Source organism: Eschscholzia californica, unplaced genomic scaffold (genome assembly GCF_041429995.1).
Source record: "Eschscholzia californica isolate CP2 unplaced genomic scaffold, dmEscCali1.0.p SCAF_3, whole genome shotgun sequence".
NCBI classification, from domain to species: domain Eukaryota; kingdom Viridiplantae; phylum Streptophyta; class Magnoliopsida; order Ranunculales; family Papaveraceae; genus Eschscholzia; species Eschscholzia californica.
In genome coordinates, this window is record NW_028238420.1 from 59837928 (window position 1) to 59862911 (window position 24984).

At 35.3% G+C, this 24984-nt stretch overlaps 1 protein-coding gene and 4 pseudogenes across 4 annotated transcripts; all 5 read right to left on the reverse strand.

The window, feature by feature from the left end:
• Positions 1-136: 136 nt before the first annotated feature.
• Positions 137-4296, reverse strand: LOC147552628 (uncharacterized). The gene is made up of 3 exons (XM_086671750.1): positions 3299-4296; positions 2403-2520; positions 137-1674 (listed from the first exon to the last, which is right to left on the reverse strand). The coding sequence occupies exons 1-3, from the start codon at positions 4040-4042 to the stop codon at positions 1070-1072; spliced, it is 1467 nt and encodes a 488-aa protein (XP_086527876.1). The 5' UTR covers positions 4043-4296; the 3' UTR covers positions 137-1069.
• Positions 4297-5146: 850 nt separating this feature from the next.
• Positions 5147-7104, reverse strand: LOC147552629 (dehydration-responsive element-binding protein 1D pseudogene; annotated as a pseudogene). The gene has a single exon (XR_015237541.1). The product of XR_015237541.1 is annotated as a dehydration-responsive element-binding protein 1D pseudogene (transcript).
• A 3044-nt stretch (positions 7105-10148) lies between these two features.
• On the reverse strand, positions 10149-12715 carry LOC147552630 (dehydration-responsive element-binding protein 1B pseudogene; annotated as a pseudogene). Its single transcript, XR_015238590.1, has 2 exons — positions 11876-12715; positions 10149-10228 (listed from the first exon to the last, which is right to left on the reverse strand). The product of XR_015238590.1 is annotated as a dehydration-responsive element-binding protein 1B pseudogene (transcript).
• Positions 12716-16769: 4054 nt separating this feature from the next.
• Positions 16770-17504, reverse strand: LOC147552631 (dehydration-responsive element-binding protein 1B pseudogene; annotated as a pseudogene).
• A 6001-nt stretch (positions 17505-23505) lies between these two features.
• On the reverse strand, positions 23506-24659 carry LOC147552632 (dehydration-responsive element-binding protein 1D pseudogene; annotated as a pseudogene). Its single transcript, XR_015237695.1, has one exon. The product of XR_015237695.1 is annotated as a dehydration-responsive element-binding protein 1D pseudogene (transcript).
• Positions 24660-24984: the final 325 nt, after the last annotated feature.

Below are 24984 nucleotides of genomic sequence, written 5' to 3' on the forward strand. Positions count from 1 at the left end.
GAACCCCAAGACCCCCTCTCTAACCCCTAGTCCTATTTTCTCTACTGCTTTCGATGATAACTGAAAGAGTTTTTGATGGGTCTTCCCGAGGAATTGATTCTTCCTTTGTTAATGGTGTGTTTGGTTGCGATTATTATGTTACTCGAATATTTTTTTTATGATTCTCAACATAACTTCATTTGAAAATCAGGAGAATTGATTATTTGTCTTCTACAAGTTTTACAATATTTTGAGCCTCTAATGTCGTCAAGCGTTGGTGATGCGTATTACTTTTCCATGGACAAACTACGACACCCAATTCTAAATTATTTAATCGACATGCCTTCAAGTAAAGAGATATCTCCACTATCAAAAGTTGCAATGAAGGAGATCTGGAAACCAGAATTTATTCTTTCATATTCAGAAAGTTATAAGAGGATTTTTTTCTTCAGTCATCTACATTTGTTGATCCCTGCCTCTTCAAGAACAAAGTACGAAACCCGGGCCTACAATATTTACCCGATGTGTCTTCAAGAAAAGAGAAATCCTGACTATTACATTTTACCTCTAACGGGATTTTAGCTTTATTCCAGGCGCACCCTCATATGTTCTTTATTGTGATTTCTATGCACAACTCGAGGGAGACCTCTTTTGCTCATACCATGTTGGGATGCTTTACGTTATGATACTTCGAAAGCATGCGGATCAACATTCAATGATTAACTACCATAATTTAAAATTCAATCAGATGCATCTTATAAAGAGAAATCAGTTTGTATCATTGGCCCAAGGGAGCATGCTCTTCGCATAAAGACTATTCTTATTGTCAATGTTCAGTGACATCACAACAATGATAAGGAAGCACTTCGAAGCGTGAAGATATATGTAGCTTCCTTATCCTCATCTTTCCCTCTCGTCACCTACGTTGAATTTCGTTTACGATAGATTTGGGTTATATCAACAATATTCACATACTACTGCCCCCATCTCTCTCTTTATATCTCAAATTATCCAATGTATAGCCTTTTAGTACTATCACAAGTTTTTCCCACTTGTTCTTCACCCAAAATTTCTATGCTTTTCAATAATATCAAAGGTCTAGTAAAAGTTCATCAATTAATGAACCCATGATGATAAACTCAATTTCAAATCCTATCTGTTCTTGTTCGTCTTCATCAGTAACTCCCCATTTCCCTCTTTTCTCTATCTCTCTAAGGTAAACTTTTCTACTTTCTTCAAACCCCCAATCCAATAAAACTCCACATTTTCCATTCTTCCAATCTATACCAATTCTTAATAAGTCTTGATCCAATTCATTTTCTTTACTTACCCTCTTACTATTTCTTTCAGTAATTTCATCTCTGAAGAAATCTAACAAAACAAAATCTTCATTAGAATTACTGATCACCTCTTCTTCAATAACACCAGTAGAAGAAAAAGAAGTTTCTCTGATAATTTCAAGTAGCTTTCTTGCTTTTTCTTCTGCTTTAATTTCTTGTTCATCTTCTTCTTCTTGGTTATCTTCTGAGTTGTTGTTACTACTGGTAGTAGATGAGATTGAAGAAGTTTCAATTCTGGTGAGTGACTCAACCGAGTCATCATCATTGATCAATTCAAAAGATGAAATTCTTTGATCTAGATTGACAGGTTCTAAATGAGCAATGTTTTCAAATATTCTGATCTTCTGCTTTGGTTCTGTTAAATCAAGAAGTAGATACTGAATTAGGGCCAAGTAAAGCCATATAGGCAAAAATCAGCTGCCACATCATATTGTCCGTTAATGTGGTCTATAATCTTAAAGCCATGAGAGACCAACATTGGTTTGTTCGTAATCTTTGTGTGAAATTTTATGGAATTTAAAACGAGTAAAAAATTTATCAAATATATTCCTGTCCAATAAATATGTACTAGGTGTATACACATAACATCTTCCTAGATGGTATAGAATATCTCATCTTACATAGTCACATGGGGATGTAGAAAAGAGTTGACTTGGCAATATATATATATATATAATGTGTATAAACTATAGGAAGATATTGGAGTACAAATTCTGCTGTCATTTTTTATACACTAGATTGACAGTATTTACTAACTCAATATCTTATTGTTCCTAGTACAAGCTTAGGAAAATCATAACCATTAAAAAAATTGAGGAATATATAACATTTATTTGGAAGATCTTGTATGTTAATATGTATAGTTGGACTTCTTTGAGGTATATTATTGAAATGTTATTAAACCTTTTAAGTGAAAAACTAACTTCACAAAACTTGCATTGTTGTATTTGAGAGGATAAATAAAAGACCTCATAATATTTGGTTGTTCTAATACTCACAAGATTTAACCAATCATTGAAATATGTGCTAACTTAGAAGAATAAAGTTCACTAGTAAAAGCAATAAAAAGTAAATAAAACTGACCCTCTATGCTTGCAAGGCTAGATTGGGAAGACGGAGATTCTTCATATTCTTCTTCACTTGGTAGAAAATTAAGAACCGAAACTGGACTATGTAGATCACTCTGGGATGAGACATCTACCTACAATAAATATAGAACATATTGTTAGTACAAAAAGAAATTAAAGCACGAATTAATCGAATACAAATAAAAGAATTGAAAAAATAGCTCTGTTGATTCATCAATTTTAAGTGTGTTTATTCCATTATTGCATACTAATTATATAACTTCATATTTGTTATACAATTTGGTAAAGATACAATTGTACTTGGATGCTACCTACTAAATTCACCCATCCAAGATATGCTTAAGACGTGTATCCAACGTTCCTAAGTAATCCCCCACCGTTTAGCTTAGGTGTTATACACTTACTCTATATACCGGAAATCCCAAGACCGATTAGATGTAAATAGAAATGTGTGATGGATTGAACTTTAGTCTATCAATGTAGAGGTAGGAAAAATTGGCCTCTAAATTCTTGGGAGTTAGAAGGGGCATTCTCGTGAATATGCCTGTAATTTGAGGTAGTAATTTAGTAGTAAAGAGAAGAACTGACAAAATTAATTGTCTCGCGAGATTAAACGGCGAGTATTCCGCCAATGAATCAATTAAATCAGCATTCGAGACGCTAGAGCAATTTAATTTTGTTGTCCCAAATTCACCAGATTTATTTCGTAATCTTTTCACAGTCCACACGTGATACGTGACACTCAGAATTCCCAGCTCACATAAACTAGAATTACGAAAATAACCTCTCTTACCTGAAAACACCTTTCTTCCCTATATGTTGTATGAAACAAGATCGAATCACAAAAGAAGAAAAAGAAAACTAACCAAAGATAAGAATTTAGAAGCTTACCTTCTCCTTGGAAATGGGAGGACTGGAATTTTGTTTAATAGAATCTTCATCTTTATCATCAATCTCAGTATTGTTAATGTTTTCTTCTAATGATTTTTTCTTAATTGAGTTAACTTTATCTGTTTCACCCGAGAATTCAGAAGTACCTATTGAAGAATTTAATGATTCAGTTGTTAAATCAGACTCAGACCAGCAAATACTACTACTAGTAGTAGTAGTAGTTGTTTGAATCTGAGTAGAAGAATAACCTAACTGTTTATTAGGTTTATCTTCATCAATTAAATCACGAAACGATTTCCATTTCATAATATCTTTAACTCTAACTGCAACTTTAATTTCTCTCTCTACTTTATCATTCTTCTTCTTCTTCTTCCAGAAACTTCTTCTCAATCTCCCAGAAAAACTTCTCGGTAAAATCCCCTGTTTTGAAGATTTATTAGATGAAGAAAATGTGAAATTCTTAACGACATTGATAACTGCAACTGAAGCTTTTTGAAATACAGAGATTGTTGTTTCTACTGATTTTGATTGAGTTTTGACTAGCTTTCTGGAGTTGTTTAGATCTTTAGATTTTAGATCTAATTCAAGAAGGTTTCGAATTGATGAAGTGCAACAAGTTCTTCGTTGAAATGATTTGAATCCACTTGATGAACATGAACTCGTATCATCTCTTAAGAAATCTTTTACAAGAATTATTCTCTGTTCGATCGCTGGAGGTTTTTTCGATCTTGATTCGATTTCCATTGAATATCAATTGAAAAACAAGAGATGATTATTGAAAATGATTAGTAGCTGAAAACAGAGACGGAATTTACAGAGAGAAAGTCAGAGAGAGTGAGAGAGCATTGAAGAACAGAGTGGTTCTCATTAAACCCTAGGTTCATTTCTTGAGTCTACAAAAAGGTAGAAACAGAGGGAATCAATCATAATGAGAGAGAGAGAGAGAGAGAGAGAGAGAGAGAGAGAGAGAGAGGTGAGTCCTTGTACTTTGAAGTTCCAAGTGAGGAAGATTTAAATGGAAGTGAAAAAAGATTCAAAATTTTAAATAGTCAAATTATAAGAAAATGAAGGGTTATATCCAATTTGCCCCAAATTGTGATGGATTGGAAATTTTGGCCCTCCGTATTTGTCTAACCTTCCAACTTGCCCTCGAGATCATAAACCCTATAGTATAGTATTGACCCTGAAATATGAACAAAAGACATCATGTGTTTGGAAGTTTTGTTTATGTTGTACATCGTGAAAGAGCTGAAGAGCAAAGAAGGAATGACACACTGCAAAAAAATATTTAATTTTATAGTTGTCATACGACACCTAAGTGCTAAACTGTTAATTGGAAAAATCTGTCACGAACGTCAATGTCTATTTAGTCCAATGACGATATATTTCATGTGAAACAAGTTCTCCAGCTCGTCGATGTGCAAATATCCTGTAACTCAACAACATATAACATATTTTATCGGCCTCGGATTGGTGCATCATATGTCCCTTACAAGTTCTTTTTTTTTTTTGTCAAACAATACCATTCCCACCATGTTTCTTTTCGTCAAAATCAGTTCATTGTCATTGAAATTCAAGTTGAGTTGCATGCGGTAATCCGTCCATAAACTTGGTTTTCTTATATATTTTTATTTTTGAGTTAAACCTCTGTTTTGATTATTTTTATTTGATTTTGTAAATATCTTTTGCATATAACTAAAGCAAAAAAAAAAAAAATCAATGTCAGCACACCTATGTCACCATAGTCTATAAGTGTTGTCAGAATCTTATCAATATGAGATTCTCCCACCCACATCACCTTATCTTAGTTATTAGCAACTTATCCAAACCCATACAGCATATTATTATTGTTTTTTTGTTGAAAGCATACAACATATTATTTGGGGAGCAAAACCAATACATAAGAAATATGCGTGCAGTGTTTTTAATTCGCCACTGTAAAAGGTCATTCAATTATGATTCATTTCACTTATGAGATAAATACTATCATCCACGGGTTACATTAGTATGTTTCTTTACTTTTTGATCTCTTATGAGATAAATACTATCATTCAATTATGATTCATTCCGGATCCCTCCTCCTCCTCTCTTTTAGTTTGTATTAACTTTTAGTTCTATAACAAGAAAATTTTGAAGTAGAGGGAGATGAAGACTCCATTAACAACAACCTTATTGTCGGGTGGTTTCGTCACGGTACAAAGACGGTTTTGATGAAGATTCAAAGACGATTTTTATCAGACTTTCTCACTCTAAATACGGATTCAAAGACGGTTTTGAAGATTTCATAGTCGATCTATTCATGGTTGTGTTTCGTGGAAAGGAGAAGATGAACTTCGGATAAGGTTTGTACATGAACAACAACGAAGAACTAGGTTAAAAGAATAAAAAACGACGGGAATTGACTAAGTGATCTCTTCATCGGATTGGTATTGATACTAGTATCATCTTCTTACTACTAATTTTCAATTTTATTTGGATAATATTATTCTATGTTGTCAACCTTTAGGGTATTTTCATTCTCGAACTTTAGGATCTCTTTTGTCGACCTTTAGAATTTTTTTAAGTCTGTGTCTGGTCAATTGCTTTCTCTTCATGAGACACTTTACATTAGAAAGTTCTATGAACTTATCTTATGTAACTCTCATGTAGTTCTCAGATAAATAACAATTATCATCCATGTAGTTTTGTAATTGTATCACTTACAAATGAAATATGCTTTCGTTTGGTTTCAAAAAAAAATACTATCAGTGACGTGTTACTTTTAGTATGTAATTCCTGACATACATAATTACAAATAACTAAATAAGTAGAACTTCACGATTAAAGTTAAAATGCTGATGTCTATTTTTCGTTTCACTTGTGAAATAAAATCTAATGTCTAAATTAAGATACAATACTCTTGGAATCAATAAATGATCTCTAATCATTCATACATACAGTGAAAAAAAATAGCTGTAAATGTAATAATGGTAATTTTGTTTAGTATAGGGAGGAAAAACTCCAAGAAAATTGGGAATCCTTTCGAATAAAAAATAAAAGGATCCAACAATGACTAAGTCAATGACCCTTGACTAGTTAATATGTGGTCTCAAAACGTCAAATAGAATAACTCCACAAAGAGACATCCGTAATGCTTTCCATGTCATCCCAATTGAACGGTTTGAGTGGAGGTGGAGATAACAACAATCCTTCTGCCATGTCAGCAAGAAATCCTCCCATTCCATACTCTGCTTCTTCATCCATATAAAACACTTCCTCCGACCAGTACTCCCCTGAATTCACAGCCGAATCCACCACCGAACTACTCATCTCCTTCATTAATTCCGGCTGATGTAAAGCCCTAGCTGCTTCCCCTGCTGCTCTTTGAATATCTTTACCATTCAGCGATTTTGGAGTGGGTAATCGCCATACGGAATCGGCAAAATTAAGACAAGCCGATCTTCCCCTAAGTGCAATTACAGCAACATCGTGAGCACGGGCAGCCATTTCAGGTGTGGGAAAAGTTCCAAGCCAAATTCTTGATTTCTTGTCCCTAACTTCACTTACCCATTTTCCATTCTTCTTCAGCCTTACTCCTCTGTAAATTGGGTGGCGCGTCTCTTTAAATTTAATCCTACCTGCCCGTCGTTTTGGTTTATCAGAAGCTAATAATACAATTTCTTCGTGCGAAAATGTCTTTCCAGTAAAATTACAACTTGAATCCGAGATTGGAGAAGATACATCCATTACTCGGAAATCAGAGACAGTTGATGGGTGGGTACTTAATTGATTTTGATGATTATCATTGAAAATATCCATCCTTGTTTCTAGAGACATGGAAGAGAGTGAGTTTTTGTGGGTTTTTCTCTCACTAGAATTGTAAGTTTTGAGGTGGTTTTAGAGTGACTGAGTGAGAGGAGGAGGTTGGGTTTTTATAGGGCTAAAAGTGGAAGGCGCGTTTCTTACTATTTAAAGAAAGAAAATATCTTTTTAAGGGAAAAGGCAGTTGAAAAAGAATCCTTTTATTTCTATTTCTAGCCAAGAGTTTTAACACGTGGAGGTAGGGTTTTTTTATGTTTGTCACTGATAGTGACCCTTTTTTTTTTGTTGCATTTTTAATCAAGGGTTTTCTAGATGGGCCTTAACTTAGTGTCCGCCACTCCGTACGCCTTAGGACTTTTGTGTTGGATTGGGTTAAAGAGGATCGCCCGTTTAACTATTTAAACATATCTTTTATACAGTATTAAAATCAATTTTCAAGAGGAGGGGTTGTTGAAACAATGACGATTATGTCTCTAATTCCAGCCAAGAGTTTTAGAATGAAACGTGAAGGTGAGATATTTTATTTGAGGGTAAACTATGTCCATAAATAGTAATGATTTTTATATGCACGGACATATAATTTAATCATTTTTAGTCTTTTTATTCGGCTGCGATTTTGGAGTATAAAAAAAAAATAAAGACTTAGTCAATTAAAATTGACTTAAGGGACATATTGATTTTTAGGTCCAAATATTTATTAAGATGTCTCTTGCCCGATGATCTTCATCTTCACCTCACTTTGACCTACACTTTCAACTAAAATTTCTGCCCCCCCCCCCCCCCCCCATCACCACCACCATATTCATCTTTCCCCTCCACTTTCTCTCCCCATTCTTCTTCATATTCATCAATCATCAACATAATTCAGATGATGTTTTTAAACTAAAACAACACCGAAAGAATTGAAGAAACGATGAAAAACATAGCAAAAGCAGCATGAAAATCAGGTTTTAGGGAGAAAGAAAACGTCTTTACCAAGAACTACATTAGCAGAGGCATTGACTTTTCTCTTTATCTCTCCACGATTTCTTTTGAATCCTGAAATGATATATTGCGAAATTTGCAACATCAATGAGAAAATGAACCATCCATTTTGGTATTCTTCAATTAGATTAAAAAACTTCTACAATCATACTTGAGTTTACAATAATTGATGATCTTCTCACACTAAAAATTGATTTTTATCATTCATTCCTCTCTCCTAAATATCCTTCCTAACGTTGATGAAGACTTGTGTCCGAAAAACATGTAAAACTCATTAATTCGATTCAAAAGAATCCACCAATCTAATTCGAAATCAGATCTATACCCATTAATTAGTTTTACAAATAGTTAGAATTTATAGGTTAAAATTTTGTTAAACGAGACGTTCATGTATCGAAATCCAGAGAGAGAAAGAGAGTTGCAAGTGTAATTTTCTAGAGAGAGGGGATTTAGGTTACTGACCATCTGTTGAACACTTGGAAGACATTTTCCCATAGCATCCATGAGAACGATTTCATCATTCGGACGGATCTGAGGACCGTATCAACTCAGAAAACTACTTCTCCTTTACAACCATAGGCTTTTAGGGTTTAATTATATGCATGAAAATAGTTAGTTTTTAGAGGGAAGAAAGAGAAAAAGAAAAAAGGAGAAAGAAAGGAAGAGAAAAAAGAAAAGAAGAAGGCAGGGATTGAGGACGATAAAGATGATTATGGTGGTCGTGAGAAGTTGTGGTGGTGGGAAGTGAGGAGAAGACAAAGATGAAGACTAGGGGGCAACAGACTACTCAGTAAATTTTTGGATCAAAAAACAAATATGCCTCCTGAATTAATCATGATTGAATAAGTCATTATTCCCCAGAATTTTTTCATTGTTCCCCAAAGCCCCGACCTTTTCTTTTTATTATAATCGAATTTACTTTTCATAAATTATAATATAATTTTTCTGTAAATATCTCAACTTTTTATAATGTTTAGACTTCTTACCACTAGGATTTCTTTCTATTTCAAATTATGTTTTTCTTTTGTCTCTTTCCTCTTTCACATACATCAAGTTTGGTTTCGGTTTTTTCCACTTGTATTCATTCATCTTCATCATTTGGTTGCATGTGTTTGATTTTTGTTATGTTTCGTTTTTCCCAATTGAAGCAACGATCAACACGGAGTTTGTGTTTCTATATTGAAACAACGATCAACATGGTTGTTTCAAACAACTTCAATTCTTTTTGGTTTGTCAATCTTCAAACCCCGTGTTTGAGAAACTCTAGATCTGATTTTTGTTGCTTTTAATATGTGTTTTGCACATTAAAATATTTATTTCTTAAATTTAAAACTAACTTCTTTCTAGTTTTTAATGGATTCTCAATTTGTATTAGTTTGTTACTTCGAAATTTAATTTATAGTTTTTTAGAAAATATAAAAGGGACAATTTGATCTATTTTCGAAGAAATCGAACTTAAAATCTCCAAAATTTCGGAGTTTATATATCAACGCTGTTAACTACTTAAACAATCAAGTGTTGACAAAAATAAGCTCTATTTAGAAGAGTTTTATATTTATTTTAATTTGTTTTATAAAATATCTTAATTTTAACTGTACTACAAAAAACATCCCATCGCAGGCCTACTAAACTTTAATAATTGAATCATGGTTGATATTGTCCTTGTCAATGGAATGTGTGGCTTAAAGTTTGTGGTATTTTTCCATACTATAACACATGGCCTACAAGGGGGTTATGTCTTTCAACAAAAAAAAAAAAAAATACAAGGGGGTTATGTCAAATTATGTCTTGGGACCGATAGCTTGGACGTCAGAACACGAGGGGCCTCACCAATATCCATTTACATAGAGATACTATTTCCTTTTTGTTGAAGGACGTAGAGAAACTATTTGAGTTTGTTTATCTGTTCATTTTTTCTGAAACAAATTACACAAATTTAGGTCAGTTAAAGAAATAAGTATACAAATAAGTAACTTAGATTATAATATATTTTCAACAAAAAAGCATTGTAATATTTCATTTATTATAAAATGCATGAAATACCTGTTGTAATTGAATATATAGACTAGAATATAGTCATCTTACCTATAATGACAAAAAAAATTGTAATATGATTTTTTTTGCCAATATTGATTAGGAGAAAAACTACAAAAAAAGATGAGTTAATTCTTATATGGCCCCCTACTTTGTGAACAGCTTCTTTTATGACCCCCAAATTTCTGTAAATTCAAATATGACCCCCTATTTTCATGGAAACGTCATAACTACCCTTCCCATTAATATATTTTCAAAATAAAATTAAAACCAAAAACCTAAATTCCACCTCACTTCCCTCTCCACCACTCATCCCTCTCCACGTCACCTTTTTCTCCAACTCACCTCTCTCTTTCTTTCTCCAAGTCAGCACTCTCTTCTCCGATGAAGGTTGCCGGCCGGAAAATTTTCCGGCCGGCGACCTTCAAACTTAATTTTTTTTTTTCACTCATCTCTCTCTCTCTCTCTCAAAATTCGTTGAAAAACGATGAAATTTCCGCAACTCGGAACTCAGATCACTTGAAAAACAAACCTTGCCCTAAAACTCAAATTTCATTTCCGCAAAGCCCTAATTTTTCCCTTGATCTTCTTCATAATCCTCAAATCAAGAATCTCAATTCAATTATTCCTCCCGAGATTGTAATCAGATATTCTCTCTTAATTTATTCATCTTTGTTTTACTTTTCTGATTTGATTTTTGAAGGATCAAGCCAAAAACTGTTCAACAATAAACAACAATTTTAAGTTTAGGTTAGTAGCGAGAGTAAATACTCTTACTTGGAAGTATGTATTCCTTTAAATTTGTGAGAACTACTTGAAGATCCAAATTGAAGTGAGACATTTGGAAATTGTTCTCCGAGTAAGTTGTAATTCCGAGAAATTTTGAACTTGAATTCTGGCTCTTGACCAGATAAGTTTGTTTACATTTTCCAGGATAGAAAGGTTTACCATTTCTTAATTTTCTTTAGTTACTAAAGTTTGTGATATTATATGATTAGTTAATAACAAGATCAAATCTTGTTATGAAGTTAGTTCTTCTTAGTGTGTTTCTCAATATTTATGAACTTATAAATCCCACAATGGTGAATGAATGATGATGAAATTATGATGATGAGTTATATTAAAGCTAAAATTGCTTCTCACCTTCGTTATCCTACCTTACTTGATGCTTATATTGACTGTCAAAAGGTAAACAACTTCAAATTTCCTCTCTCTAGATTTTCTCTCTCTAAGTTTCTCACCCTCTCTCTCTCTCTCTCTCTCTCTCTGTTTCTTATTGTTAATTGTGAAGGTAGGAGCACCAATGGAGGTAGCTTGTTTATTAGATGAAATTCGTCAAGAAAATGATACAAGTAAAAGAACTGTTGTTTCTACTACTTGTCTTGGTGATGATCCTGAGCTTGATAATTTCATGGTCTATCTCTCTCTTTCTTTCTATAATACTTTCTCTCTCTAGAGAGAGAAGTGAGAGAAATTTTTTATTTTTTTTTTAAGTTTGAAGGTCGCCGGCCGGAAAATTTTCCGGCCGACGACCTTCATCGGAGAAGAAAGAGAGAGGTGACGTGGAGAGAGATGAGTGGTGGAGAGGGAAGTGAGGTGGACTTTAGGTTTTTGTTTTTAATTTTATTTTGAAAATATATTAATGGGAAGGGTAGTTATGGCATTTCCATGAAAATAGGGGGCCATATTTGAATTTACAGAAATTTGGGAGCCATAAAGGAAGCTGGTCACAAAGTAGGTGGCCATATAGGAATTAACTCAAAAAAGATTGGGGATCCTTTCAAATAAAATTATAAGGATTCGGCCAACACCAAGTCAAGAACCCTTGACTAGTTATTATGTGGAGTCAAATTGAATAACTCCATAAAGAGACTTCAATGTTGTTTTCCACGTCATCCCAATTGAACCCTTTGAGTGGAGGTGGAGATAACAACAATCCTTCTGCCATGTCAGCAAGAAATCCTCCCATTCCAAACTCTGCTTCTTCATCATCCGTATAAAACACTTTCTCCGACCAGTTCTCCCCTGAATTCACCACCGGACTACTTTCTTCCAGTAATTCCGGCTGATGTAAAGCTCTAGCTACTTCCCCTGCTGATCTTTGAATATTTTTGGCATCCAACGATTCCTGAATGGGTATTCGCCAAACAGAATCGGCGAAATTAAGACAAGCTGATTTTCCCCTAAGTGCAATTACTGCAACATCATGAGCACGAGCAGCCATTTCAGGTGTGGGAAAAGTACCGAGCCAAATTCTTGATTTCTTGTCCCTAACTTCACTTACCCATTTTCCATTCTTCTTTAGTCTTACTCCTCTGTAAATTGGGTGGCGGGTTTCTTTAAATTTGATCCTACCCGCGGGTCGTTTTGGTTTATTAGAAGCTAATAATACAATTTCTTCATCGGCAAATGTATTTCCACTAAAATTACAACTTGAATCAGACATCGGAGAAGATATATCCATTACCCGGAAATCAGACTCAGTTGAAGCTAATAATTGATTTTGATGATGCTTACTGAACATATTCATGTAAGAGATCGAGTGAGTTTATGTGAGTTTCTCTCTCTCACTAGAATTGTAGTAGTAAGTTTTAGAGTGAGAGAGATAAAAGAGGGAGTTGGGTTTTTATAAGGTGTAGAAGGCGCGTTTTAATTATCTTAACAAGGAGGGCAAAATATCTTTAAAGGGGGGACAGGCTGTTGAAGTATACGTTTGTATTTCTAGCCAAGAGTTTTAACACGTAGGAGGTGTGGGGTTATCTCTGTCACTAATAGTGACCTTTTTGTGTTGTATTTAATTAACAAAAAAAGATGCTATGTCCAGTGAGAATCTCTTACGTGGCACGCCCATCATTTGAATCTCACAACAAAACTGACTTTTGGCTATGTTCTAAATTAGGGGAACCACAAACTTCCATGACGGAGACCATCTATCTACTTAACCGCTTGTTCAAATTTTAGGAAGTTAAAATATTTTTAAAAGTCTATTTATTTTAGAACTTGATGAATCGGAGAACAAAAGATGAATCATACATAAATCTCTTCTTGAACGATGGAAAAAAAATTTCACATTTTGGTTAGGATCCTATTTCAGATGCACGTCAATTTTATATTGATCGAGAAGATAGAAAAGTTAATAAAGTTTCTAAAGTTCTACTCTTCAACAAACAATATCACGTAGATCTCAGGATTCAACACATGGAAGATTTGTTCAGAAATCAAGTTATCCATGTCCAAAGATAAGGGTTTTCTCGTTGAACAACACTTATCTGAGAGAGTCTGTGAAAAATTTGACGAGATGCAATGAAGATCCGTCGATGAAGGAACAAAATTCATTGATGATTGCACACAATTGAAAAATATTTTCCGGTATGATTGTGCGCAACAATCTACATCGAAAACTTTGCTAAGTTTTAATCCCATTCCGTTTTTGTTATAATTTCACCTTTCTTCAAGTTAAAGTTTGCTCTAGCTTTAAAAATTTGGGTGAGTAAATTTAAGGTGCTAAGTTTTAGAAAACTGAATGGAAACTATACGATAAAATGAAGAACAAACATTAGAAGTAATTCTAGTTTCCATTTTTTTAAACAAAGTTTCCATTTGTTGTGCTTATGCTTGTTTGTTGAATGGGAGTATACTTAATTTTATGGAGTCACGGCGCTTTGAGGAGTCCTATTGAACAAGTTTCGTCTTAGTTAAGAATCGTGATTCGTTTAAGGAGGTAGAGATGAACATTGGTAAGGTCGTGTATTCCATATGGCATTTTTTCTGTGCCAAAATTTCATATTGTTCTGTAGGTTTTAGCCAGGTAGACATCTTTTGCATTTTTATAGACAATGTGAGATAGGTGCAGCTGTGTAGGTAGGTTTTTGATTGCTCCTGTCGACAGAAACCCTTCATTTTCTTTTACAACTCTAGATTATGTTGGGGTCCCTCCTTATATAAAAAGGATTCCTAGTTAGAATAGGGTTTCCCTTATTCCTTATTTAGGGAGAAATAGAAGTTTCTATTTCTAGCCTAAAAAGGAATCCTATTTCTAGTAGAATACCTCCTTATTTATCATTATAAATAGGGAATGAAAGGGAATAAATTATTCATACTTTCAGGTCAGAAAGTATCCTCCCAGTTGGGAGCTCCCAGTTGGGAGCTCCCAGTTGGGAGAGTTAGTAGAGAATCCTCTCAGATATATCTTCTCAGGTTAGAGAGAGATAAGAGAGATGACAACAACTTCCAGAACAAAGAGAAGTCAGAGAAAGAGAGATTTCTGAAGTGGTTCTTTCAAGAGAGATTGAAAGAGCAGAATATTGGTTTGAAGAAAAGAAGATTATTAATCTTGTGAAGCAATTTAGTTTGTGGTTATCTTCTTCAACCTTTAGTAATCTAGGATTTGTTCAAATCCTAAGGAGTAAGAGATTTTATTTCTTTGTTTCTTTGTTCAGTTTATCCACCATAGTTTTGGTGAAGAGTTGTGTAACCCATTATTTAATTATAGTGGAAGATTTCTGGACTAGGTCCCGTGGTTTTTTACCTTCTAGTTTGGAGGGGTTTTTTGCCACGTTAAATAATCTTGGTGTCTCTACTTTTACTTTCGCATCGTTTATCTTCATATTCCTGAACAAGTTAATTAGGTTATTTTTCCTAACAAGTGGTATCAGAGCTAAGGCTAGATTTATCGTTCAGAAATATGGAAGGGAAACAGTAGTGTACTTTACACATGAATCAAGTGAATTCGTGAATGATAGATGAATACAGATGGAATGTGAAATATCAGCGGATTCAAGACGTATTGAAGAAAAAAGTGTTGAATATCAAGAAAATCCATATAGAAGACAATACTTCAGATATGATGGCAAAAAGATTGTTCAACGGAAAACATGAGCTACATAGTAGTATTGTTGTCTTTGGAATGGTGGGTCCTTTTTCATAAGTCGGGAGGGGGAGTTTGTTGGGGTCCCTCCTTATATAAAAAGGATTCCTAGTTAGAATAGGATTTCCCTTATTCCTTATTTAGGGAGCAATAGAAGTTTCTATTTCTAGCCTAAAAAGGAATCCTATTTCTAGTAGAATACCTCCTTATTTATCATTATAAATAGGGAATGAAAGGGAATAAATTATTCATACTTTCAGGTCAGAAAGTATCCTCCCAGTTGGGAGCTCCCAGTTTGGAGAGTTAGTAGAGAATCCTCTCAGATATATCTTTTCAGGTTAGAGAGAGATAAGAGAGATGACAACAACTTCCAGAACAAAGAGAAGTCAGAGAAAGAGAGATTTCTGAAGTGGTTCTTTCAAGAGAGATTGAAAGAGCAGAATATTGGTTTGAAGAAAATAAGATTATTAATCTTGTGAAGCAATTTAGTTTGTGGTTATCTTCTTCAACCTTTAGTAATCTAGGATTTGTTCAAATCCTAAGGAGTAAGAGATTTTATTTCTTTGTTTCTTTGTTCAGTTTATCCACCATAGTTTTGGTGAAGAGTTGTGTAACCCATTATTTAATTATAGTGGAAGATTTCTGGACTAGGTCACGTGGTTTTTTACCTTCTAGTTTGGAGGGGTTTTTTGCCACGTTAAATAATCTTGGTGTCTCTACTTTTACTTTCGCATCGTTTATCTTCATATTCCTGAACAAGTTAATTAGGTTATTTTTCCTAACAGATTATTCAGTATTGACACAGTCAATGAACATATAAACCTGAGGAAACTCACATAATTTCGCTTCACATAGAAGGAACCTTTTGATCTAGTTGTTTAATTATGAGTTCAGTCATTCAAAAACGAAAGACACAAATTTGTGTCACTTAAATACTATAAAATGGCAATTTTGTTACGTTAATAGATCACAAATTAAATTAACGTTGCATATGCAATAACATTGTAAGGTTAATTTTCTTTCATTTATTCTAAAATTACACATAAAATTCACATTGTATTTGACTATATATTTGGAGGTCCATCTAAAATCTAATACATAGATTATAGTACAAACATTTTTTGAATCAACAACTGAAAATTTATAGATCAACAAAAAAAACAACTGAAAATTTATAGACTATAATCTAATAAAAAGTTTTGAACTTCTTGTCGGCAAAGAACAAAGCTAATATACCGAGGGAATTCTCTAGCAAGAATATTTGGAATAAAATCATTCCTCCGAAGATCTCTTTCATCTTATGGGGTTTGTATCTCCAAGCTCTTCCCACTCTTGATATCCTTAGGCGAAGGGAGTTCATCTTCCAAAACAGTTGTACTCTTTGTAAACAGGAGGAAGAAACTCAGGCGACCATTTGTTTTTTTCTTGCCCCTTCTCAAGTCAGATATGGATTTCTCTTACTCCTTTCATCAAGCTTACAACTTCAGTAAATCGTTTTAAGATTCACTAGGATTTTTAAAGAAAAGTACAAGTCGGTAGAAAATCTTATCATTACGATCAAATCTCTCATTTTTTTTTATTGGAGCACAAATCAAGAATGGAAGTAATTAACAACCTTTTGGGACTTTGTGTTTAGTTGGGATGTGCTAATTAGTATGCAATTTTTATCTTTTATTCTTGTTCTCTTTGTAGTGGGAGCTTTGTAATTAATGAATCTTTTCTTAATGAATATAGATAGGGAGGAAAGGAATTCTTTCAAATAAAATTACAAGGATCCATCCATGACTAAGTCAAGAGTACTTGACGACTTATTACGTGGCGTCAAAGAGAATAACTCCATAAAGAGATATCAAAGTTGCTTTCCACGTCATCCCAATCGAATCTTCCGAGTGGAGGTGGAGATATTAACAATCCTCGTGCCATGTCAGCAAGAAATGCTGGCGTTCCGAACTCTGCTTCTTCGTCCATATAAAACACTTTCTCCGACGAGTTCTCCCCTGAATTCACAATGGAACTCACCCCCGAACTATTCTCCTCCATTAATTCCGGCTGATGTAAAGCTTTAGCTGTTTCCCTCGCTGATCTTTGAATATCTTTAGCATCCAACGATTTTGGAATGGGTAATCGCCAAACGGAATCGGCGAAATTAAGACAAGCTGATCTTCCTCTAAGTGCAATAACTGCAACATCGTGAGCACGAGCAGCCATTTCAGGTGTGGGAAAAGTACCAAGCCAAATTCTTGATTTCTTGTCTCTAACTTCACTTACCCATTTTCCATTCTTCTTCAGTCTAACTCCTCTATAAATTGGGTGGCGGGTCTCTTTAAATTTGATCCTACCCGCGCGTCGTTTTGGCCTATCAGAAGCTAATACTATTTCTTCATGTGGAAATGTATTTCCAGTAAAATTACAACTTGAATCTGATATTGGAGAAGATAAATCGATTGCTGGGAAATCAGAGACACCTGATGGGTGGGTACGTAATTGATTTTGATGACGGTTACTGCTTACTTGAGTCATGCAGGAGAGTAAGTTGTTGTGAGTTTCTCTCTCTAGACTGTGTGAGTTTTCAAGTGGTTTAAGACTTAAGAGTGAGTCAGTGAGAATGAGATAGAGAGAGCGAGAGAGAAGTTTGGGTGTTATAACGCGCGTTTTTTACTTAGTATAAAAGGAAATATCTTTTTAAGAGGAAAAGCCGTTGAAAAAGACGTTTGACTTCTACTGGATTTCCAGCCAAGAGTTTTAACAGGTGGAGGTATTGCACTTAGTAAACAGAAAGATGCCACGTCCGATTAGAATCCCAAGCGCGTCTACGTGGCGCACCACGCGGATAGAATATACTCCCAGTATAAGGCAAATATCCGTTAAGTGAACTAGCTGTTGAAAAAGACAGTTACTTCGGCTGAGAGTTTTAGATTGGACACGTGGAGGTTAAATTATGTTTGACCACTACCTGGGATGTTAACTGGGCGGGTTTGTAGCGTTTCACTCCCTTCCCAAACTCTTTCCGTTACTAAATGAGTTTTATCATAATCGTCTAACGATTAATCTAAGTGGGTATTTAATTAGTGCATCCCCTTGAGACGGGTTCAAGCAAAAAGTTTATATTTTGTTTAAAGTTATTTTAGTTTGAAGTACTGTATTACATTTGTCTGGAAATTAAATCTTTTCGACGAAGAGATTCTCCTTTTTGCCAAAGAGAGAGAGAGAGAGAGTTTCAAGGTCGTCGATCAGAGGTTGTCGCTTCGGTCGACGACCATTTGCCGGAAATGAAAGATGAAGTGGTGAATGGGAGAGATGAAGTGGAAGTGAGAAGTGATGAAACGGAGGGGAGAAGGAGGAATGAGATGGAAATAAATGTTTTAAACAAATAAGGTTTAGGTCCATTTTCGCTAGCCCCTAAAGATATCTTTGGAAAATTCTTTTTAAAGAATTTCCCTTGGGAGTCAAACAAACTGGGGGCCGAAACAGAATTAACTCTATATTTATTTTAATTTGTTAAATAAAGTGAGAGGCTAAAAGCACCCGTTAAAAATGTCATTAGCCCTCGGTTGTGGAGATTGACCAAAGGCAATCTCTTTTGACCACAAAAATTTGTTCGCACTCTCGCTGGAATTTTAAGTAAAGGTTCAAACTCACATCAGTCTGATAGGTTTTAGACTGACCAGTCCGAGCCCTTGCTTTGGGGTTTGGACTGACCAGTTCAAAATATGTTGGTGATTAGGGCTCCCGAGAGTATTTTTGATGGTGATTTTAGATCAAGGTTCTTTTTCTCTCTAACGCATCATGATAGATCAAGGTTCGTTTGAAATCAAACTTCTTCCCGTAATAATTCTACTCTTTCACTCTCTAAATTAAGATTTTTTTAGCTCTCTAACTCCTCATTGTTGATTGATGGTGATGAGTTTAGAAACATAGTTTTTTTTATGAGGAAGTGTTGATTTGATTCGAAGAAGGAGAAGAGATGAAGAAGATAAAAGAGAAGGAGAAGAATAAGAAAAAAAAGAACAGAAAAAATTAGATTGGGTGGGTGCCTACTAGGGAAGTACCTAGTCCGTACAGGATGGCTACAAATATTGGGGTAACAACACTTTTAGTGGGTGCTATTAGCACCTCCATAAATAAAATATCTTCACCTGAAGTGTGCTACAAACAGAAAACATCCCCTAACGAGGGCCACTAAACTTTAATAATTGAATCTTAGTTGAGTTTGTCCTTACCAATGGAATGTGTGGCCAAACATTTGGTGGTTAGGTACAAATTATAACATGACCCATATACCCCTAGGGAGTCTTATGTCAAATTAATCTTGGATAACCAGGGCTTGGATGTAAAAAACATGAGGATGCCCAACCAATTTCCCTTCACATAGAGAAACTGTTGAGGTTGTCTTTTTTTTTTCGTTGAAAGTGAGGCCGATTGTTTGTATGCATACATTTTTTAAAAACAAAAGACAAGAATTCGCGCTAGATAAATAACATAAAATGTTGATACGTTGCTAAATCACAACTAATGATGCAGGGGCACCCCGCGTGGAGGCTTTTTCCATGACCAAACCGGGCCATGGGCCATTCGGCCATGGAGAGTAGTTTTAGGAAGTCCCAATTTTAGTATGATTATTAGAGAATTTAGGTTTAGGAAAGTATGTTATTTTAGTATTTCCAATAATTGGAAAGGTCCAGATTTGAGTCTAGTTATTTAGGAAGTTGCAGTATTTTAATTATTTAGGAAAGTCTAATTCAAGTCTATCTAGGAAAGTCCAGAATCCTATAAAAGGATATCTAGTTTGTTCATTATGATCATATTGAAGAGAAAACCCCCATTGAAGTTAATCAAAGTTTACAGTTTATTCAGTTATTTACAGTTGTTTACAGTTATTTTGATCGTTCTTCGTATTAGTTTAGTTTATTCTCAAATTCCGCTGCGTTCTACATCATGTGGTATTCAGAGCCACCAAAGTTTTTGGCTAATGATTCTGGAAATTTTTTGGCTAATGATTCTGGAAGACCATAAATTCGCTTTGATACAATGCGCCAGGGACTACAAGAAGGAATTTAATGGTTCTTTTGTGTTTGTTGAGCATTCAGTGCTTGATTTTGTACAAGATCATAGATTTGGTGAAGCTGGCAAGGTTGACAAGGCTGAGACAGTCATGAGGATATTAGAACTGTTGAATCTTGAGAAGACTAACTTGACCCAACCACATAATGACAAGTTATTGCTTACACAGGAGAAGATGATGGCCTTGTGTGTGATATGCGGTTCTTTCCTTGTCGCATATGATGTGGCAGAGTTTCATACTACAAGCAAGCAACATAGTGGTTACGGCATTATATGGGATTTCTTTAATGAGTACAAGGAAGATAAACGAGTTGATTTCCCCCGAAACCACTCGAGTGGTGATGAGATGCCTAGTTTGGAAGATTTTGTAATAAGAATGAAAGAAGGCCAGAATGAGATTTCTGTAGCAAAGGATATATGGCGAGGGATTATTAATAACTATGTTGGAGGAATTCTTAGTGAAGGCAAAAGCGACCCTACGTTTCCATACACAGATTTATCAGCTTTGGTTCGTCGACAGTGTGACGTATTCACTCGGGGATTTCATAAATTTCTATATTATGATGGAATTATATTCTATAAACTTCATGAAGACGAACGTGGGAAGGTAGATTTTGATTGTCATATCAACACTACACGTAGCAACTTCGAAACCATAATTGAAGTTGGTCACGTTTATACTTTGGCTCTTAATAACAAATTTTGGGAAGATGGCGAGATCAATGTCGATTATTCACTTATGTTAGTTTGGCGAGACTCATTGCAATATGAGTACGAGGTTAACGATTTTTTGCACATTAGTATCCTTCACTTCCAATGCAAACTTCGTTCGAAATGGGAATTACGAATCGCCATGGCGGAATTCAGCGTATACGGGCGGCTCACATTGTTTTCTTCGTCGAAACGGTTCGGGACGAACCTCGTGGGAGAAGGGGAAGCTGATGCAGGGGCACCCGGCGTGGAGGCTTTTTCCATGACCAAACCGGGCCATGGGCCATTCGGCCATGGAGAGTAGTTTTAGGAAGTCCCAATTTTAGTATGATTATTAGAGAATTTAGGTTTAGGAAAGTATGTTATTTTAGTATTTCCAATAATTGGAAAGGTCCAGATTTGAGTCTAGTTATTTAGGAAGTTGCAGTATTTTAATTATTTAGGAAAGTCTAATTCAAGTCTATCTAGGAAAGTCCAGAATCCTATAAAAGGATATCTAGTTTGTTCATTATGATCATATTGAAGAGAAAACCCCCATTGAAGTTAATCAAAGTTTACAGTTTATTCAGTTATTTACAGTTGTTTACAGTTATTTTGATCGTTCTTCGTATTAGTTTAGTTTATTCTCAAATTCCGCTGCGTTCTACATCAACTAAGTTTACCCCGTGTATAAAATAAATATAAAACTCACTCTGTGATACGATTTTCTTTCACTTATTCCAACTTATGCATAAAATGTACATTATATTTTGTTTAATTTGTAGTGCTATCTAGAATCTAATGCCTAAAATAGACTACAATTTCTTCTTGTAGAATCTAATGCCTAAAATAGATTACCAGCTTTCAATTTAGCCCCTATTTTATTTTTCCGTCTTTTAGGCTATTAGACGTTTGTGACCTGATATTTTTTTTTACCCCAATTTAGCCCCTATTTTATTTCTATGATTCTTCATTGCTCATTGTTTTTTTTGAATACTCTCAAAATCTTCCAGGAAATCAAAATCATAAATACAAATTAAATTAACCATTCCTAGAAAGAGAGAGATGCTCACTGTTCTTTGAATACTCTTAAAACCCTTTAGAGAAATCAAAATCATACACATACATCAACTCAACCCATTACTACAGAAAGAGAGAGAGAGAGAGAGAGAGAGAGAGAGATGCTAATTGTTCTTTGAATATTCTTAAAACCCTTATGAGAATAGTAACTGTGTTAGATCGAAGGAAGTTGGGGAGAATGAAAACTTGGCCTGTGTTCGATCAAACATTTCAGGTTATCATAAGTTTAAAAGCTAAAAGAATAAAAAGGTCTTGATTTAACGAGACTCAAACAAATGGTGATTAATTGATAGAAATTAGTTATTAAAATTTCTCGTTTCAGGAGAATAGTTGGATTAATGGAGGTGGAGGCTAGACTAATAGGTAATCTTCGAAAGTAAATTTAATTAAATGAAGTTAACAAAGGTAACCTTGTTAATGAACTTCAACATTTGGTGCAAAATTCTTGCTTGTTGCAGATACCCAAGTCATTGGTTGTAAAACAGCAATAACAACTGTGGACGGGTAAAAAGTCACACGGTTAGAGACACCATTAGGTGGGCAAAAACAACTAGGCTTCAGGCCTTCAAAAAGACGGGTAAACGGGCAGAATGTCGGCTCTGGTAGTCGGATAGCTGGGTAGACGAACGTCGGGGCAGAAAATGACTACCGATAGGCAAACGTCAGTGTAGGAAACGGCTACTGGTAGGCTAACGTCTGGGTAAGAAACGACTACTGGTAGGCTAACGTCTGGGTAGGAGACGAGTACCTGTGGACCTGCACAAGAGAAACAGAACCGTGAAGGCCAAGGGCACTGGTGATGGTGTCAGCAAAGGACACTCCGACGGTCAAGTCAGTAACTTAGTTCAATGAAATAAGATGAATAGAAAGAAGATAGAGTTACTAATGATATCAGCGTGGCTGTAGCGCCGGAGGTGGCACAACTCGTAGAGTGACCGGAGTTCGGTTCTACGAAGCGGTGAGTCGGTGTAGCTTTTGGACTACGTGATTAACAGAGTAGACTTCTGATTATGGAAGAGTAGACTTCTGCTTGTGGAAGGGGAGAACGGAAGGGTAAACTTCTGCTTATGGAAGGGTAGACCAGCATGGTGTGGGAGGAACAGGAAACCTCTAACAAGTTCCGGTGAGGTATTGTTGACACTTATATCCAGAACTTCTGCCTTAGACTAGCTTAGATCGGAGGTTGTCAGAGTAGGTGACTTCTAGCCGGAGCTTAGTATAGAGTGAGTGAAGTGATCAAAGTAAAGTTTTTGGAATGCTAAGTAGAGAGTGAGTAAGTGATTTCGAGTGAGCGTTTGATGTCCCTTTCAAGAGTGAGACTTCCTCTATTTATAGAGTTTAGAGGAGAGTAACCACTCTTGAAGCATAGGTTTGTTAGATCCGCAATAGTAGAATCCCACTAAAGGGACTTCGTAGCCGTTGATCTCTTGAGAGGGCAGCATAGCCCTACGATGCAAGCCACCTTAGTCTATTTGTTACTAGTAGAAGTGCTCTACTACTCCTTTAAAGTAACGCAACTCTCGATTGATTCGAACGTATAACGACATGCTAGGATTGGACTGACTCAATCCCTAACGATATTGCCACGTGGGTGCAACTAACTAAAGTACGAGTAGGGCGACATGGTAGACCAAGTCTAACATGGCAGAAGCGGAAAAAAAAAAAAGAGTTAAATTGGAAGTTGGTCATCTTTAGGGGGTCAAATTGGAATTAACTCATATGATAATAATCTTACCTATAATGACAAAAAAAAATTGTAATATGGGTTTTTCTATTTAATACAGATAGAGAGGAAAAATTACACAAAATTGGGAATCCTTTCAAATAAAATTACGAGGATCCAGCCATGACCAAGTTAACAAACCTTGACTAGTTATTATGTGGAGTCAAATAGAATAACTCCATAAAGAGACTTCAATATTGTTTCCCACGTCATCCCAGTTGAACCCTTTGAGTGGTGGTGGAGATAACAACAACCCTTCTGCCATGTCGGCAAGAAATCCTCCCATTCCAAACTCTGCTTCTTCATCATCCGTATAAAACACATTCTCCGACCAGTTCTCCCCTGAATTCACCACCGGACTACTTTCTTCCAGTAATTCCGGCTGATGTAAAGCTCTAGCTACTTCCCCTGCTGATCTTTGAATATTTTTGGCATCCAACGATTCCTGAATGGGTATTCGCCAAACGGAATCGGCGAAATTAAGACAAGCTGATTTTCCCCTAAGTGCAATTACAGCAACATCATGAGCACGAGCAGCCATTTCAGGTGTGGGAAAAGTACCAAGCCAAATTCTTGATTTCTTATCTCTAACTTCACTTACCCATTTTCCATTCTTCTTCAGTCTTACTCCTCTGTAAATTGGGTGGCGGGTCTCTTTAAATTTGATCCTACCCGCGCGTCGTTTTGAGCTATTAGAAGCTAATAATACAATTTCTTCATCGAGAAATGTAATTGCAGTAAAATTACAACTTGAATCTGAGATTGGTGAAGATACATCCATTGCCCAGAAATTAGAGAAAGATGATGGGTGGGTACTTAATTGATTTTGGTGATGGTTTCTGCTTTCTTGAGTCGTGCAAGAGAGTGAGTTTTTGTGAGTTTCTCTCACTAGAATTATGAGCTTTGAAGTGGGGTTTAGAATTATGAGCTTTGAGTGTGGGAGTTTGCTGGTTTTATAAGGCTAAAAAGGGAAAGAAGGCGCGTTGTAAAGAAAATATCTTTTCAGGGGGAAAGGCTGTGGAAAAAGACGTTTTATTTCTATTTCTAGCCAAGAGTTTTAACACGTGGAGGTGGGGCTGCGTTGGTCACTAGAGTGAACACGTGGAGGTGGGATTATCTTTGTAAGCAGTAGTAGTCACTATTCTGTCCTTGGGAAGATATTTCCGTGATTTTTTCTTTTTTTTTTATTCTCGCTTCTTCCTTCTGGTTCACATACAAGTTCATTTCTGGTTGTTCTTGTTGTATGTTTTGATTTTGAATTTTTTTACTGGAGAAAAGATCAACATGGTTGTTTTAAGAAATTTTAATGTTTTTTCAGTTTATCAAAATTCAAACAGTGTTGTTTTTGAACCCGATCTAAATTTGATTTTTATTGCTTCAAATATGTGTTTTGCATCGTTAAATCTGTTGTTTTTAGGATTAAAATGTCATCTTTCTACTGTTTCA

Bases quoted from the DNA above. Each gene is read 5' to 3' on its own strand.
- LOC147552628 (XM_086671750.1), bottom strand. From the start codon at position 4,042: ATGGAAATCGAATCAAGATCGAAAAAACCTCCAGCGATCGAACAGAGA. The intron at 2,521-3,298 runs GTAAGCTTCTAA...TATTTATTGTAG, and splicing joins CTCCCATTTCCAAGGAGAAG to GTAGATGTCTCATCCCAGAG. The intron at 1,675-2,402 runs GTCAGTTTTATT...TTGATTTAACAG, and splicing joins TAGCCTTGCAAGCATAGAGG to AACCAAAGCAGAAGATCAGA.